The 19,339-nt window shown below is 34.8% G+C and overlaps 2 protein-coding genes across 2 annotated transcripts; one reads left to right on the forward strand and one right to left on the reverse strand.

Moving 5' to 3' along the window:
• Positions 1-3,114: 3,114 nt before the first annotated feature.
• Positions 3,115-10,425, forward strand: LOC107950424 (ATP-dependent RNA helicase DEAH11, chloroplastic). Its single transcript, XM_041089663.1, has 3 exons — positions 3,115-4,115; positions 5,282-8,420; positions 9,087-10,425. Exons 1-3 carry the CDS (start codon positions 3,216-3,218, stop codon positions 10,298-10,300), a joined length of 5,253 nt encoding a protein of 1,750 aa, XP_040945597.1. The 5' UTR covers positions 3,115-3,215; the 3' UTR covers positions 10,301-10,425.
• On the reverse strand, positions 10,105-11,406 carry LOC107950001 (uncharacterized). Its single transcript, XM_041089664.1, has 2 exons — positions 10,590-11,406; positions 10,105-10,245 (listed from the first exon to the last, which is right to left on the reverse strand). The coding sequence occupies exon 1, from the start codon at positions 11,231-11,233 to the stop codon at positions 10,610-10,612; it is 624 nt and encodes a 207-aa protein (XP_040945598.1). The 5' UTR covers positions 11,234-11,406; the 3' UTR covers positions 10,105-10,245; positions 10,590-10,609.
• Positions 11,407-19,339: the final 7,933 nt, after the last annotated feature.

Below are 19,339 nucleotides of genomic sequence, written 5' to 3' on the forward strand. Positions count from 1 at the left end.
TTTTATTTCAAATTATTTCTAAGTGTCATTATTTCAAATTTATCCATTTTTAACAAATATTCAATTAAAATAAATAGAATTTTAATTAATATAAATAAACAAATTAAATAGTAATTAGACAAATAAAATGTTTTTGCGGCGCTTTTCCAAAAACGCTGCTAAAGACCAGAGAATTAGCGGCGCTTCTCCAAAAACGCCGCTAAAAACCAGAGCATTAGCGGCGCTTTTCTAAAAACGCCGCTAATGTCCCGAAAGGTCGATCTTTAGCGGCGTTTTATTTAAAGCGCCGCTAATGCTCGATTTTTAGCGGCGTTTTTTACCCAAACGCCACTAAAAATGCCGCTAAAAGCCTGTTTTGGTGTAGTGAACGTGCCATGATATTCTATTGATGCTAAGGCTAAAGCTTTTGTTGTGACGAAGCTTGTTCTTCACCATTTATAACGAGTTATTTTTTTCTCCTGAATTGTATGGTTCCATTCATTGAATGAATTAATGAATTTACTTTTCAAAAAAAAAAAGTTCAATTGTTGGTCTTTTTGACCGAAGCTCTTTTTAAAATAATTAAGACAAAAAAATTAGAAATTGATTTGAAATATTAAAATATTATATCAACAGATACAGATCGATAAATATCAATATAAATCGATATTGATCAAAACATATCAATAAATACATATCTCGAGATACAAGAGTAATTTTTGTTTGCCACATTTTCACAACATTTTTTTTTATTTTGAAAGATGTTTCGCATCATTTTATATTGTATCAATGGATAAAGATCGATACTTATCGATATAACTCAATATTGATCCAAACATATCAATAAATACATATCTCAAGATACGAGAATAATTTTTGTTCCCTGCATTTTCCCATCATTTTTTTATTTTGAAAGATGTTTTGCATCATACAATAAGCTAATTTAATTGGCAATATTTAACCACTCTTATAACTTGCTTTTAGTAGAAAGAAGGTTAAAATTTTACTTATTTTAAAGACGTTTTATTTTTTACAAGAGTTATTAGTCATCATTTTTCTAATTTTAAGTTTAAAGTTATACTAATTGTTCGTTATCTTATGCCTAACTATCGTAGTCACATAGTACTAGGAAAAATATATAATATATTCCTAAATATATGGAAAAGTATATAATAATATACAATATATTTAGATATTCATAAAAGATAATATCTCATAATAATATCTTAACAATATATATATATTTTACAAATATTTAATTTTCAATTTTTAGTCCTTTTTGATTGAAACTCTTTTTTAAATAATTAAGACAAAAAAATTAGAAATTGGTTTGAAATATTAAAATATTGTATCAACGGATACATATCGATACATACATATATAAATCGATATTGATAAAAACATATCAATAAATATATATCTCGAGATACGAGAATGATTTTTGTTCCCCGCATTTTCTCACAATTTTTTTTTATTTTGAAAGATATTTCGCATCATTTTATATTGTATCAATGGATACAGATCGATACATACCGATATTGATCAAAACATACTAATAAATACATATCCTGAGATACGAGAATGATTTTTGTTCCCTGCATTTTCTCATGATTTTTTTTATTTTGAAAGATGTTTCGCATCATTTTATATTGTATCAATGGATACAGATAAATACATACCGATATAAATCGATATTGATCAAAACATATAAATAAATACATATCTCGAGATATGAGAATGATTTTTGTTCCCCGCATTTTCTCGTCATTTTTTTTATTTTGAAAGATGTTTCGCATGATTTTATATTGTATCAATGGATATAGATCGGTACATACCGATATAAATCGATATTGATAAACACATATCAATAAATACATATCTTGAGATACGAGAATGAGTTTTGTTCCCCGCATTTTCTCATCATTTTTTTTTATTTTGAAAGATGTTTCGCATGATTTCATATTGTATCAACGGATGCAGATCGATACATACCAATATAAATCGATATTGATAAAAACATATTAATAAATACATATATTAAGATACGAGAATAATTTTTGTTCCCCGCATTTTTCTTATCAATTTTTTTTATTATTTTGAAAGATGTTCCGCATCATTTTATATTATATCAATGGATACAGATCGATGCATACCAATATAAAACGGTATTGAAAAAAACATATCAATAAATACATATATCGAGATACAAGAATGATTTTTGTTTCCCACATTTTCTCATCATTTTTTGTTTTATTTTAAAAGATGTTAGTGAATTTGGGGTTGTATTTGGTGCAGCTGGTAAGAGATCTTGGTGTTCATACAATGAGGCTGATGACAAACAACCATACTGAAAAATACTGGTTTACCATATGTATTCCATGACATGTTTTTACTTTTTATTTTGCTAATAAAGTTTTATATATTCTCTCTGATCATACTTTGGGAATGATTAAAATTTTATGTAGTAGTATACACTATTTTTTGGTAAGTTGACTCGAAAAGGAAATTTACAAATAGGGCCGATATCCAGCCTAATCAGCATTAACAAAATTAACCATAAAATTAGGAAAGTTCATAAAAAGCAATAAAGTCAGGAGAAAGAAAGTTTTGAAGATGGTAGGGGTTGTAGTGTTTTAACATCACCAATTGCTTTCGCCGGAAGATCGTTAATATAGTTTTGCAATCCGCAACCAACGGGTGGGGTGAAAATTTTGAACAATAAACTGCTGAATTCAAAGAAAATGATGGCTATGACATGTATTTCAACAATGATCAACTCATCATTTAAATTTTTAGCTAAAGATATATCTTCACCAACAACCTACAATCATATTTATTGGGCCAACAATCTAATTTAACCTAAAATGATAAATACCTTATTAATTATTAATATCTATATTATATTATGACTAGATTGATATAATAAATATATAATTATTTACGACTAAATTTTTTGTTACGTCAAACCATTCATTGGTTAACTATTTTAAATGGAAAAAAAACATAAGGATAGTTACATTACTTGCGGCGGAAGTTACCCGTTAAAGTTCAAACACTAATATTAAAATTATAAAAGCTTTCAACAGAAATATATAAAGACTCGCTACGTTCGATATTCCCCTACACTTCTACTTGCTTATCGTCTCTTTCACTGTTCTTCTCTTATCTTCGCTTCTCTTCTATGCAACCAAGTCTTTTCTTTTTATCCTTTTGATTTTTATTAGTTTCTCTATGCCATGATGAATCTCACTTCATCCTCCAACAACTGCCACCCGTCGCCTCCATCGGATGGCCATAAATCCTTCCAGCTCCACAGCTACTCGAACAACAACCATCAGAAACCCACATGCCCGGGTGTCAATAATCGATACCCTCCTTTGCCATCAACTGCTGTTTCTTCCACCGATAACAACACTCTCCCACCCCCAAACTTCATGATTCAACTCTTAAAGGACTCTCCTTCCTTCCGATCAGAACCCAGCAACCTACAAACTCTACTTTCTCAATTCAACCCATCCCCGGAAAAGTTCCACATTGACCCTACTGGAAAAATCGCTGCTTCCTTATATTTCCAGGAATGGACTACAACCCTCTCTTCGATTATTTCACTCTGGCGTTCCCGCCTTGAGGGGTCTCACAATTACACTCCCAACCTTATTTCCAACGTCCTCGTACCTTCCGACAATCTGGAACTCCAACAAGACCTGAAAACCCTTTTCTCGAACCATATAAAGGGATTGATGGAAGGGGAATTGGTTAAGGAATGGCAGAAAAAATTCGATGAGAAGTCTGATCAGATTGCTGAAGTATCGGGACAAATGGGTAAGAGGCATTATTCAATGGGAAGGTTTTTCATGCTGAATGACAAGAAGAAAGCTTTGAATGAACAGAGCCTGATGATCTCGAAGCGGTTGAATGAGTTTAAGGGAGGGATGAGGAGTTTGCTGCGGTGTTTGGAAGATGAGAAAATCGGGAAGGAGGAACAAGAGGAAAGTGTCGATGTTTTCAGGGTTGATGGAAAGCTTGATTGGGAGAGAATTCATCGGCTGATTTTGAGGGAATGTAGGAGATTGGCCGATGGTTTGCCTATTTATGCTCACAGGCAAGAGATTCTCACTAGAATACATGGTGAACAGGTGAAAATTTATTCCTAAAACCCCTTCATTTGTGTTCTATATTGAGCTCCTTTTAGGGTTTTATGATGTAGTTTAGAAGATGAGTTTAATCTTATACATTGGAGTGCAGTATAGATACTTGGTAATACAAGTCGAAAACTTGAAATGTTGGTTGTACTCATATATCTTGGAGATTAAAAGCACTATGTTTTGTTTGAGTGTTTTTTCTGTGTCCTATTGAAGAGGATAATCGGGTATTTATTTACACGGTTATTGTTCATGAAATTCACGTTCTACGTAGGTTTCATGCATCAACTGGTAGGGCCCATGTATGGGTCGCGGGTAGGTAATTTGGATTATGCCTGGGTCTTTGGCTGTTTATCAGAAATACATAACATGTTTATATGCATGAGATGCTGTCATTTAAAGGATTATCATATTATATATTGAGACCATGTAATTAGAGTTCAATAACTTGAAGAGTAGGTTGAAGTACACTCCAACTACAATACAGAGTGAAAGTAAGTTCATATCCTTGCCTTGTAAAACCATGGAAGAATTATTATCTTGTAATTGACTACTCATTTTTAAAAGAGAAATTATAAATACATTGTTGGTGGAGTTTTTAGACTCTCCAATAAGGGTTAATAGGGTGATACACACCTATCCATAGTTGGGTTTATAATAAGTATCGCGTTCATTTAATTGCAAGTAAAGAAATTTACAACCTTTCGATAGGCTTCGTCTATTCATCTTTTTCCCTAGTGTTCTCAGGAATTAACGAGGATCTCAGTACTAAGTAGCTAACTCCTAGGATAATCTTCAGAGGATAGTATGGAGAGGCTGTTCAATTGCTTGAAATGTGATTTGGGATAAAGTGGACTTGAACATTGAGATACCATAAAGGTTGAAAATTAACATAGGCTAGTCGTTGCAAATGAGCAAGTAGGGAGCTGCAGCTAAATTGGTAGAGAGGCCTAAACTGAATCCGATGGTTGTTATATACCTTAGAAAGAAATAAAAAAAACTCTTTTATTGTCCCATGCAATTAGTATATAGTAACTGCAAGATGATTAGGAAATTCTCTTTGCTATTTTATTTATTTTGTTCCTATACTACTTGAGTGTTTAACTTTAATTACAGTGTAGTATTTTTCAATGTGTCTCTAATAACTATTAAATGATCAGATAATTGTATTGATTGGGGAGACTGGTTCTGGAAAGAGTACGCAGCTGGTTCAGTTTCTTGCTGATTCAGGAATTGCTGCTAATGAGTCTATTGTATGTACTCAGCCAAGGAAGATTGCCACCGTCTCATTAGCACAAAGAGTCACAGAAGAAAGCTTTGGGTGTTATGATGATAATTTTGTAACATGTTATCCAACATTTTCATCTGCTCAGCAGTTTGATTCCAAGTTAATATATATGACTGACCATTGTTTACTGCAGCATTATATGAATGATAGGAATTTGTCAGGAATTTCTTGCATCATTGTTGATGAGGCCCATGAAAGAAGTTTGAATACTGATCTTCTTTTGGCATTGGTTAAAGATTTACTTGGTCGAAGACTTGATTTAAGGCTCATAATAATGTCTGCAACGGCTAATGCAGATCAACTGTCAGACTACTTCTTTTGTTGTCCGATATTTCATGTGATTGGGAGAAACTTTCCTGTTGATATTCAATATGTTCCTTGTGCAACTGAGGTAACTTCTGGTTCTGGTATGGTTGCTCCGTATGTTTCTGATGTCTTGAGGATGGCTGCTGAGGTTCATAAAACGGAGAAAGAGGGGAACATTCTTGCATTTTTGACATCAAAGATTGAAGTTGAATGGGCTTCTGAGAATTTTGAAGCTCCAAATGCAGTTGCTTTACCATTGCATGGAAAGCTATCCTTTGAAGAACAATTTCGTGTTTTCCAGAGCTACCCTGGGAAACGGAAAGTCGTATTTGCAACAAATATAGCAGAGACATCACTTACTATTCCTGGGATAAAGTATGTGATTGATTCTGGTTTGGTGAAGGAGCGTAAATTTGAACCTGGCACTGGAATGAATGTTCTCAAAGTGTGCTGGATCAGCCAGAGTTCTGCCAATCAGAGGGCTGGACGAGCTGGGAGGACAGAACCTGGAAGATGCTACAGACTATATGCAGCAAGTGATTTTGAGTCAATGCCCTCTAATCAAGAGCCTGAGATTCGCAGAGTTCATCTTGGTGTTGCAGTTCTGCGGATCCTTGCTTTGGGAGTCAAAAAGGTTCAGAGTTTTGATTTTGTTGATGCACCTAGTTCTAAAGCCATTGACATGGCCATTAGGAATCTTATCCAGTTGGGAGCCATTGGGGAGGATAATGGAGTTTTTGAATTAACGGTGGAAGGGCGGTACTTGGTAAAGTTGGGGATTGAGCCTCGTCTTGGTAAACTGGTTCTCAGTTGCTTCCATTATGGTCTTTGTAGAGAGGGTCTTGTTCTTGCTGCTGTTATGGCAGATGCTAGTAGCATATTTTGCAGGGTGGGAAATGATCGTGATAAGGTAAAAGCTGATTGTTTTAAGGTGCAATTTTGCCACAGAGATGGTGATCTCTTTACTCTGCTCTCTGTGTACAAGGAATGGGAAGCCCTCCCGGCCAATAGAAAAAGTAAATGGTGCTGGGAGAACAGTATAAATGCTAAATCAATGCGGCGATGCCAAGACACAGTCACTGAATTGGAAATTTGTCTTCAAAAGGAGCTTGCTGTTGTTATTCCAAGTTACTGGTTCTGGGATCCTGATAAGACTACTGAGCATGATAAGTGCTTGAAGGCAATTATACTTTCTTCCCTTTCCGAAAATGTAGCCATGTATTCTGGATATGACCAACTTGGTTATGAAGTGGCATTGACCGGACAACATATTAAGTTACATCCTTCTTGTTCATTGTTGATATTTGGTCAGAAACCACATTGGGTTGTTTTTGGTGAAATTTTATCAGTAACTAATCAATATTTGGTTTGTGTAACAGCTTTTGATTTTGAATCTTTAGCCATTCTCCATCCTCCGCCCATGTTTGATGCATCTAAGATGGAAAGCCAGAAGCTGCAAGTAAAGGCAATGGCTGGTTTTGGCAGTACTCTGCTAAAAAAAATTTGTGGGAAATCCAACCATAATCTTCAATCACTTCTGTCACGGATTAGGACTGCCTGTATGGATGAACGAATTGGTATTGAAGTCAATTTTGATCATAATGAGATTCGACTGTTTGCCCTGTCAGTGGACATGCAGAAGGTTCTGGCTTTTGTAAATGAGGTGCTGGAATGTGAAAGGAAATGGTTGTTTAATGAATGCATGGAGAAATTTTTATATCATGGACCGAATGCCTCATCATCTATCGCACTTTTTGGAGCAGGAGCTGAGATTAAGCATCTTGAAGTTGAAAAGAGATGTTTGACCATTGACGTTTTCCATTCAAATGTTAATACCCTTGATGATAAGGAGCTTTTGAAGTTCTTTGAGAGATATTCAAATGGCAGTATTTGCTCTGTTCATAAATCTCAAGCCAATGGACAGGAGAGTGATGACAAGGAAAAGTGGGGCAAGATAACGTTCCTAACTCCTGATGCTGCCCAAAAAGCTGCTGAGCTGGATGGAGTTGACTTTGCTGGCTCTGCACTAAAGGTACTTCCTTCAAGAACATCCTTCGGAGGTGATCATAAGATGATTTCCTTCCCTGCTGTCAAAGCAAAAGTTTATTGGCCTCGCAGAGAGAGTAAAGGGTTTGGATTTGTTAAGTGTGATCTACTTGATGTTGGTTTCGTTATTGATGATCTCGATAATCTGGTAGTAGGGAGTAAAACTATTCGTTGTGATGTTAGCTCGAAATCCGATGATGCCATACTGATACGTGGAATTGATAAAGAGCTTTCTGAAGCTGAAATTTGGGATACCCTACAGGGGGCAACAAACAGAAAAATCCATGATTTTTTCCTGGTGAGAGGAGATGCTGTGGAAAATCCAAGTTGTGGAGCTTGTGAAGAGGCACTCCATAGAGAAATATCCTACTTTATGCCTAAAAGGAATCTCCATACAAATTGTTGCTGGGTTCAGGTTTTCCAGCCTGAACCAAAGGAGACTTTTATGAAAGCCTTGATCACCTTTGATGGAAGATTACATTTGGAAGCTGCAAAAGCTTTAGAGCATTTAGAGGGGAAAGTGTTACGGAGATGTCTGTCATGGCAAAAGATAACGTGCCAGCGACTGTTTCATAGCTATATATCCTGCTCCTCGTTTGTGTATGCTGTTATTAAGAAGCAGCTAGATTCATTACTTGCAAGCTTCAAACGTGTAAAAGGTACTCATACTGGCAGCACTATTATTTGTTTATTTATTTAAAAATTTTCATTTAACAACCCTGTACAAGTTCATCTTGGCCATATTTGCATACCTCTGCTTGTGCTGGGGTCTCTAGATATGCGTGTTGGTGGCCAGAGCTCGTCATTGAAATGCTTCTGTATTTCATGTTCCAGTTATATTTTTTTATGTTTCCTTCCACTTTCTGCAAAGTGGTAACACATAGATATATGTGCGTTTGTTTACGAGACTCTAGTTATAAGTACTAATTCAAGCTTGGATAAAAGATACCAATGCTGACATGAGCAACTATATCATGAGATAGGTGACAACCAAAGCAAAAGCTGGTCGCGTTAGTGTCAAATGTTGGTCCCCCTGTTAATGGTGACCAGCAGAAGTACTTAATCATATTACTTTGTGTACGTTTAATGATTTAAATGGTTATTTTCAATCCCATAAACTTTAGGATTTTTACTGCTGTTGTGCTGATTTTAAGATGAAAGGTTTATTTTTAAAATTTTTAAGCACTTCCCTCCGATAACGGTAACAGACTGGAGGTTGCATGTTCCTTTTGACAACCAAGTATTTCAGCAGTATAATTAAGGAGTTTGTTTGTTTTCTTCTGAAATTGTCAAAGGCTGATGGGCATGAAATACATCTTTTACAGGTGCAGGTTGCTCTATAGAGGCAAATGGAAATGGTTCCTATCGGGTGAGAATATCTGCCAATGCCACCAAAACTGTTGCAGAGATGAGAAGGCGACTTGAAGAGCTAATGAATGGTAGAACCATAAAACATGCCGGCCTCACCCCTTCTATATTGCAGCATTTGTTCTCTAGAGATGGCATTCATCTTATGAGGTCATTGCAACGGGAGACAAGAACCTACATTTCTTTCGACAGGCATAGTCTGGGTGTAAGAATCTTTGGCTCTCCAGATGCTGCCGCTGTAGCGGAGCAAAAAATGATTCAATCTCTTTTGTCGTACCATGAGAGCAAGCAGCTTGAGGTTTGCCTTCGTGGTCCGGGTCTGCCACCTGACTTGATGAAGGAAGTGGTTAAGAAATTCGGGCCAGACCTTCATGGGCTGAAAGAGAAGATACCTGGGTCCGAGTTTACACTTGACTCCAGGCTTCATGTTATTTCAATCCATGGGGACAAAGAAACAAAGAGAAAGGTTGAATTGATTGTCCTTGACATTGCAGAGACAGGTGAAGATTTAGCCAAGAAATCTGATTGTGATACTACCTGCCCTATTTGCTTGTGTGAAGTAGAAGATGGCTACTGGCTTGAAGGTTGTTCACATTTCTTCTGCCGTCCGTGTTTGGTGGAGCAATGCGAGTCTGCAATCAGAAACTTGGATAGTTTCCCTATATGCTGTGCGCACCAAGGGTGTAAAGTCCCCATATTGCTTACTGATTTGAAGTCTCTCCTTTTGTCGGAGATGTTGGAGCAACTCTTTCGGGCTTCTTTAGGGGCATTTGTTGCATCCAGTAAAGGCACGTACAGGTTTTGCCCGTCTCCCGATTGCCCTTCAGTTTATCGTGTTGCTGATCCTGAGACTCCTGGCGAGCTATTTGTCTGTGGAGCATGTTACACGGAGACTTGTACTAGGTGCCATGGGGAGTATCATCCTTATCTGTCATGTGAGAAGTACCGGGAGTTCAAGGAAGATCCAGATATATCTTTGAAAGAGTGGTGCAAAGGGAAAGAGCAGGTAAAAACTTGCCCCGTCTGCGGATATACAATCGAGAAGATCGATGGGTGTAACCATATCGAATGCAAGTGTGGAAGACATGTTTGCTGGGCCTGTTTAGAGGTCTTTACCTGCAGTGATGATTGTTATAACCATTTGAGGGCTGTTCACATGGCGATCATCTAAAACTCGGTTACAGTAATACAATTTAAATAGAGATACATCTAGGTACAGAAAAATAGATCTTTCATGTCAAACAGATTGGTGCCGGTGCTGCGGCTCCAGTAAATGATTTAAACCATTTCACAGTTCCTACCCATGCCTCCATCTCTGTTAATGTTATTATAAACTCTATATCATAGAAGTTGACTTTCGAAATGATTTCCTTTCTAGAATGGGATTATCATTCATATATATATATTTATGTATGTATATATAAATGACAAAAAAAGAAGAGAAAAACAGATGAAAATACCCATTTTCTTCCTTTATCATTCAAAACAAATATCTACAACCAAATGCCAAACCAACACTGGCAATCCCAAGGCAAATAGCCAAAGCAACAATCAATGACATTTCATCCCCATTATTGTTTCCACCCTCAATTCCCTCTTCTACCAATCTTTGCCTCTCTGTTTTATCACAAAAATTCTTATCTTTCTCCACCATTTGTGATTTCAGAACCCAGACTTGAATCTCAAGCAATCTCACCCATTGCCGATAAGCAAACAACTGCAACGATTCTTTCATAAAAGCATCCGATACCCGTTGTTTCTCCTCCGCCAAGTCCGCCGCCTTCCTTTCCGCTTCCCTCGCACGCGTTTGCGACAACCTTAAAGCCTTGAAAATCTCCAACTTCCCATCATCGTTTTTATCGTCCTCTTGTCCTATGATGCTATAACCCGCCCTGTTATTCGACGACATCAACTCCACCGCCTTATCCAACCCAGCGAACACCTTGAGAGGTGGAGGGAGATCACAGTTTTGCATCAAATCAATACCAGACTTCTTAGAAATTAGACCACCTATCATCATCATATCATTCTCTTTACCAACCATGGAATAATTCAATTTCTGATTAAGTTTTGGTGCCTGCGTAGCCATTGCGGGTGTCTCCATGCAGGCAATACACAAACCTCTATCAGTCCCACCTGCGATTCCTTTAATTGGTTTCGATCAGAATAGCTGTGGACCAAAAAAAAAACAGTTGGTGAAAGAGGGAGAGAGAGAGAGAACCGCAAGAAAGGGGAAGTATATATAACTTTTTTATTGTTGAAATTCGTTACTTGCGTGCTTAAACTTGCTTTAAGCTGCAATATATGTTATGTATATAGCGTTTTGGGGTTGGTGAAGCCTCCACTCCACCAATTTTCCAATATTATAATTCACCATTACTTGCCAAATACACTTTAATGTTTTAGCTTACTCACCAAGACTTGGGAGCTTTGCCTTTTATTTTACCTTAATATATGCAATTATTCCTTATATTCTAATATTTAACCACAACTATTTATTTTATTTTATTAAATTTATATTCATTATAATATCATTTACGTGAGTATTTTCTTTTAAATTTTAAAATGTCATATCAATCGTTTTAATAAAAAAATTAATAGGATTAACAATTAAATTTAAATTTTAAAATCTGAAAGGTAAAATTTTTTTCTAAAAATAAAAATATAATGACTAAATTTTAAATTTGTAAAGAGTATGAAAATATATCAATAGATTGAAACCATGAATAAATTGAGGTATCAGTTTGGAGAAGGCCAATAGATTAGTTGACTCGAGAATCAATATAGACCAGTTAAATTAGGTAAAAATCGATTGAATCTAATTTTTTAAATATTTGTTTTTTAAATTTTTAATAATTTATTTAATTGAATCAAACATATAAGTAAGACCGACAAAGTGGTGGCCAAACCAATTCAACAACCAAAATGATTTTAAAACCTTGGGTAAGATTGTTATAAAAATAGCTATCACAAGATTAAATATTATAAATTATAATTTTTTTTTATTTGTTACAAGTCAAAACTTTAAATATAAGATTATTATCCAATACATCATCAGTGAAGTAAAAAAAAACCTACAAATTGATTTAGGTGGATCCCACTTGTTTTTTTAGAGGTAATTTGTTATTTTAGGTGTAACAAAAAAATGTACATGTTATACCCCTACAAGAGTAGGACATGTGGTAGAACATGGAACAAGCCGCAGATGACCCTCTGTTGAGAATAACACAATCCTCTATTGGGAACCATTCGCGATGACCCCTCGCTTAGGGTGATCTATAGAAACCCTCCGCATATCCTAGTTGAATCACCTCAAAAATGATTTGTTACATCCCCCCTCGCGGGGACCACTGAGACACAACAACCTTGTACAACCTCATGGTGGAGAACTTCAAAGCAAGACCATATAGTACACCATATGGTGATAATTGACTTGGAACGACTTTGCCACCTGGTTGAGCACACGATTATTCCTACCCTCATATTGTCAGCTACGTGGTACTACAAGACAAGGGGCAATCCCCCTATATATGCCCCAAAGCACAAGAGACTAAGGATCTCTTTCCTCCCCAAGAAAAATTAAGTATCAGCCTAACCTCCACGTTTTCTTTCCCTTTCTTCTCTTTCCTCTCTTTGAATACCTTAACCCTGGCTTTTTGCCTATCATTGGTGAACTAGTATTCCTATCTTCGTCACATTTTCCTCATTGTTGAGAACCAATATCAACAATTGGTATGGTGAGCGGAGCAAGGTCACTTTATAATCCTCCCTTCAACTAGGAGAAGACAATTGTTATACATAAACATATTACCTACAATATAGATTCCAACCCTTTTATATACACCTATTGGGATTAGGGCAAAAGAAAGTCTTTTAGGGAATTCTTCCTCTACTCTATTCTTTACTCAAAATACATGATACAAACCAGCCTAAGGACTCAGCTGGCTCCAATCGAGATTCTCTCAAGCTTCCTATTGGACCAATCACTCGAGCATGAGCTAAACGTTTTAGGAGTCAATATCAACTTTAATTGGTCAAGTTTGGAAGGAAATTACAAGTGGACTCCTTAGCCATGACCTAGATGGTTCAGCAATGGACATTTTCAACTTATTTGAAGCTGAACCTAACTTAGCTAGCTAACTCAGCTACTAAGACATTTACAATTCATTTACAATAATTATATTAATTTTGTTTAATTTTTTTACAGCCTTAATTATATATTTAATTGTGTTTAATTTGTCTTAGTTAAGATTTAACCGTGTGTTTAATTGTGTCTTAATAGGTTGCTGGAATGGGTAGCTGAACATCTAATTATTCGACTGAACATACATCTATGAATCTAGCTGATTTATTGAAGTTAATTAATATGAAGCATGCATCCGATTGTGTATGAACAATGGGAACTATTTTTCAGCTGGACATTCATGTATCTTGCTGATACATTGAAGCTATTTAATGAAGAGCAATCCACCCAATTGTGCATGTATTTAGAGAGTTGGTTCTACATTCACTCAGCCGAATTATTCATGAACCCTTAGCCAATGATTATGAGCTGATCAGCTAACTTTTCAAGTAACCTTTCAGTGCTTGCTGTTCACACCCTCATAACCGAATGTTCACACCCAAAGACCATTCGGCTTCTATCAAGTACATTCACCAGCTTACTTCTCATACGGTGCACCTCTTAGACATTATCTTCATTCACCGAATCAAGCTACATTCAGCTCACCTATCGAAGCCATGAACCAAAGCTGTTCGGCACCTCACTTGACTGAATTCATTGGAATGTTTTTCATCTAGATATTTAATTAATTCAGCTTAATTACTTTGTATTTAATTCTTGTCCATTCGACTGGTTATTCCTCAGTCTATAAATAGTTCCTTTTGTAAACATTTCAGAATATAAGACTTTGATATATGAAATATAACTTTGTGAGTTATTCACTCTCGTTTTTCTTTGAGATTCAACTTAACTTATCTAGCTAAGCTAGTGGCGTCAAACTTGTTTCTTTTTCTGAACTTATCACTCTTCCGAGTGTGACGTTCATCTTGATACCGTTTGGTTCCTATCTCATTAGATAGAAGGTCACGGTCCGTTTTCATCAACCCATTTTCAGCTTAAAACTTATAAGATTCGAGTCCTTAATCGCTATTAAGGGTTCTTTCTTGTTTTAAGTCCGTTTCTCCATCTTTCCATCAAAATATCTTTATTTTTATCCGCTACTTATTAAACTATCTTCTTTAAATTTAGCCTTTTGTTAAACTAAAACAAAAACTACTTAATTTACGATCGGGAAAACAAATGCCTCAATTACATCCCGTAAGTGAGTTCGTATCATTTGGTATCAGATTTTTTGAAATTAAGTACTTATTATCGTTTTTCATACTCTCGGATTGAAGGAAAAAAGTATTGATTAAAAAAATAGTTCGAATATAAAAAAAAGTATGCAAAATACAAAATTTAAAAAAAAGTATACAAAAGTGGGAGTTCGGGTTTTGTGTATTTCGACAAAAGAAAAGCTAGCTTACAAAGTGTTTTATTTCCCGATCTTTCTTGTTTGTTTAAAAAAACTTTTTCTGCCACACTTTTCGAAATTGTTTTCTTTCAAGCCTGCCTATCACCTGTCATCATTCCTTTTGTTTTTATCCTTTTGAAGCTGACCTACGTGGTTTCTAATAGGTCTAAAGAAATCTTCAAGAACTTCGAGAGGTGAATTTGATAGGTAAAAGGCACGAGTGAAGAATTCATTAAGAGGTAAAAGCCAATATATGAGCGAAACATGAGAGGAGTGTTCATCTTTGTTTTTCTTTGTGAGAGACTGGTGAGGATTTTTGAATTTGGTGAGGTTCATTTTCTATCTAATTTGTCTTTTGTTTTCTAATCTTGTAATAGCCCGATTTTAGCTAAATCGAAACAGTGGTTTCAGAACCACAAATCTGAAGTTAAAGAATTATTTTTATATTATTTTTGGTGTTTACAGTATGTGAATTAATGTGTGAAAATTTCGTGTGAAAATTTTATCGTTTGTGTGCTGATTTATGAAAAAGGACTTAATCGCAGAAAATGTAAAAGTGGCTTTCTATATGTTAAAGTGCTTAATTAATTTGATGAATTAATTATGGAGTCCTTATGTTTTAAATTGACCATTAAATATTTGAGTGGACAAAGATGGACAACCTTTATAAAGCTTTCATATTATTTCATTAAGGTTAATTTGGTAAATGAATATTAAATGATAATAAAATAAATAAAACATGAAAATTTTTGCATGTTCATCTTTCCCATTGTTGAAGCTATAAAAGGAAAAGAAATAAAAAAATAGCAAGCTAGGTTCGACACTCATTTTGTTTGATTAAGGTATGTAATTTGTTCGGTTTTTTTGATAATTTTTACATTTTTGAGATCGTTGCTTTGTTTTTTTATCAAGCCCATGCTTAAATTTCAGAATTTAATGATGAATTTGAGTTATGCCTTTGTTGATTTTGTAAGCTTTGTGATGTTAAATGGTAAAATATGAAAGCTTGATGATAGATAAATATTGTTTGTATTGTGATTTTTGATGAATTTGCTTAGTATGGACTAATTTGTGAAAATGAGAAATTTAAGGGTTAAAATGTAAAGTAAATGAAATATATGGGCTTATATGAACTATATGAATATTCGGCCAAGCATGGGAAATATGAAATTTTGTGTATTTTGTGATTTTATAAAATAGGGACTAAAATGTCAAAAATGTGAATTTTAGGGGCTAAAGTGCAAAATGCCCTAATTATGTGTTTGTGTTTTGAATTGAATTAAATGTGTTATTAGATAGCCAAATTTGAATTTATATAGATTAAGAACAAAAGAAAACGGAATTAGATCGGGAGAAGTCGAAAGTGGTCGAGTAGTCGATTTCATCCGTTCGTCTCCGTCCGAGGTAAGTTCATAAGTGAATAAATGATGTTAAATTGTATGAATTTATTTTGTACATAGCCGAATTGAATTGTATGTATGTATAACTACATTGCATAATTGAATTTAACATGGAATGATTTGTTACGAATATGAATCGATTGAATTACGATGTCCAAAAGCCCCGTACGAACCCTAGGATTCCGGTATGTGATTTTGTGTAAGACCATGTCTGGAACGTTGGCCTTGAGTTGATATTTACGTGTAAGACCATGTCTGGGACATTGGCATCGTATATGACTTCGTATAAGACCCTATTTGAGACAGTGGCATCGATATTTGATTATATGTAAGACCACGTCTGGAACAATGGCACTGTATGAACTGTAGAGCTATCTGAATATTCTTAATAATTTCGAATGGTTCAACGGGCAATGTTGAGTTAAGATCGAATGTGAAATCGAGCTAAATGGATCAGGTATGTGAGAAGTTAAATGTTTATGAACATAAGGTAAGTATAGTACTTGAGATGATGATATAAATATGCATGTTAAAAGAGTGATTTATGTGTACATGAGATAGTTTATATTCGGCCAAGTTGAAATTATAATGCTAATGTTCATTTGATGATTTATTTTCTTATGACTTACTAAGCTATCCAAGCTTATTGTGTGTGTGTTCGATTGATGTTTTATAGATTTTAGAAGCTAGTTACAAGCTCAGGGATCGTCGAGGATCATCATCACACTATCGACTATCATTAGGTACTTTTGAAGTTTTAAACATTGAACGTATGGCATGTATAGGTTAGATTAAATATGTTTGGTTTTGAATTTGTATACATATATAGCCATGCGAAAATGGCTTGATTATAATATTATGGCTTGTGTGTATGTGGTATGACTTATACTTATTTTGGAGGTATGTTTCATGGTTTACATGCTTGAAGGGTTTGGTTTTATGATTTGGCAATGAGTAATAAAAAGTATGATGAACAATCGGCTAACAAATTAGCTCATACAGAAATGTGGTTTATGGTATAACTTGTGTAGTAGATGGATGTGTCTTTGAATCATGGTGCATGTATCTATAAGCTATGTGATGGCTTTGCTATAAATTGTGAAATTGGTATTTGGTGTGGCTTATTATTGACTTATTTTGGATGTACAATTTGTTTAGTGAATTGGCTTGAAGGTAGTAAATGATGTGTATGCTTTTCGGCCTTATAGGTAGCATATTTTTGAAGTATGATATGTGGTTATTTTGTGTGTTATATGATAACATGATTCAACATGAATAAATAGGTAAGAAGACAGAAAGATGAGCACATCATTGATGGTGTAATGGTTATTTGGGTACAATTTGAAATGGTGATTAACTACATATTTTAAAATGGTTTGGTTTGATAATTTTAGGCTAAATTTAATGACCGAATATGGGGATAATTGATTTGTTGTGTTTATGTGTTGGGGCATGATAATTAGCATGCGAATTGGTGTACTTCAAATTTGTTGCTTATGTTCAAAAATTGTTTAACGTGGCTACGGTATAATGCACATAGGATGGTAATGTTTACAAATGTATTTGGTTGTATAATGAAGCTTGCTTATGTTTTCTTATTTATATGCCTAATAAGGTGTTGGAAAAGCTTAACCTAAGTAAATGTGCGCATATGCATAACATACAAATTGCTATTTTTATAAATTAGTTAATGAATTAGGTTAGCCATGATTTGGTATTTGATTTTAGAAATGGCTTTGTTTTAGAGTGTTATGCGCATGTATATATATCTTATAAAATGATATGTTTGATAATTAGTTAAATATATGGATTGTTATGACTTAGTATGCATATGTGCATAGTTTATAAAATAGTATGGCTAGAAGTTTGCTAATGAAATAAATGTATGCAATGGATGGTTTGACATAAGCTAAGTAAATATGATGTAATGATATAAGCTTGAATATATTATAAATATTTGAATGGTATGAATATGATAGTAAATAGGTTCGAATAATAGGTTTGTAAAGCATGTAATATTTTATTCATGTATGATAGCTTGGTACAAATTTTTAAAAAGATTAAGAGTATTGATTGATTGAATTTTCGAGTGCCATGATCTTTGGTCATAAGGTTCAGCTATTGGAGTTATATAGTATATTTATTATGATATGATGCATATTAATTGGGTCAAATAGGTGATTAAATAAATAATATTGATATGTTTAAATTTTAAAGCATAAATTGTTTATGTATTAAAAGTAGTAAAGCATGATTGGTTTTTAGTTGGTTAAGTTATCTATATGTGCGAATGTGAAATATATGATTTAGCTGCTAGTTATTATTCGAGTTTAAAATTTTTTGGATTGAGTTAATATATTTGTGCATGATTTAAAATGAAAAACTGTTCTAAGTTGTGTTTTGGTCGGTAATGCCTCGTGACCCTAATTCGACGACGAATATGGGCTAGGGGTGTTACAAATCCTTTGCTGAAATCATGTCCCAAGAACTTTTCGAGTTTGAATTGCAAATGATGAGGAAATAAATGAAAATGATTATGCAAATTGAAATTGAGAAAATGCAAAAAAAAGTTAGATCGTAAAAAAGCAAGATTGTCAAGGAGTCCATCGTCCTATGATTTCTTGAGAAGGGATCCATGTCGAGATTCTTATTCGTCGAGGGATTCAAGTCGAAGAAAAGTAAACCACGGGCTTGAAGCCTTTCGGGGTTACAAACAAGAAGGCACAAGTATCTATTCGAGTGCACCAAAATACTCATCGATGGAGGTTCAATCACGAAGAGTTGATTGTGTCTCATATGACAATCTTTCCACTTTTACCAAACAAAAAACTTCTTATTCTGACTCTTTCATGTCAACTCCATCTTGTAATGAAAGGAAAAACAGACAAGGAGTAGAGCTTCATAAACCATCTGATGAAGAAGAAGAAGATTTGCAACATGCTTTCGATGGCGAAGCCCTTGTCATCACAAAAATTTTAAACCTTCAAAGTGAAGGAAAACGAGCAGCAACGGGAAAATCTCTTTCATACTCGCTGTTATGTACAAGGTAAAGTCGGTAGAGTTATCATTGATGGTGAAAGTTTCTCAAACGTAGCCAGCACGACGATGGTGGAGAAGCTTGGCTTAACCACTACCAAGCATCTGTATCCTTATAAGCTACAATGGCTTAACGATGGTGGCGAATTAAAGGTGACTAAACAAGTCATTGTTTCATTTTCCATTGGAAGATATCAAGATGAAGTCCTATGCGATATGGTGCCTATGCACGTTGCCATTTGCTGCTAGGAAGGCCAT

This window comes from Gossypium hirsutum, chromosome D03, assembly GCF_007990345.1.
Source record: "Gossypium hirsutum isolate 1008001.06 chromosome D03, Gossypium_hirsutum_v2.1, whole genome shotgun sequence".
Lineage (NCBI taxonomy): Eukaryota > Viridiplantae > Streptophyta > Magnoliopsida > Malvales > Malvaceae > Gossypium > Gossypium hirsutum.

Bases quoted from the DNA above. Each gene is read 5' to 3' on its own strand.
- LOC107950424 (XM_041089663.1), top strand. From the start codon at position 3,216: ATGATGAATCTCACTTCATCCTCCAACAACTGCCACCCGTCGCCTCCA. The intron at 4,116-5,281 runs GTGAAAATTTAT...TTAAATGATCAG, and splicing joins CTAGAATACATGGTGAACAG to ATAATTGTATTGATTGGGGA. The intron at 8,421-9,086 runs GTACTCATACTG...CATCTTTTACAG, and splicing joins AAGCTTCAAACGTGTAAAAG to GTGCAGGTTGCTCTATAGAG.
- LOC107950001 (XM_041089664.1), bottom strand. From the start codon at position 11,233: ATGGAGACACCCGCAATGGCTACGCAGGCACCAAAACTTAATCAGAAA.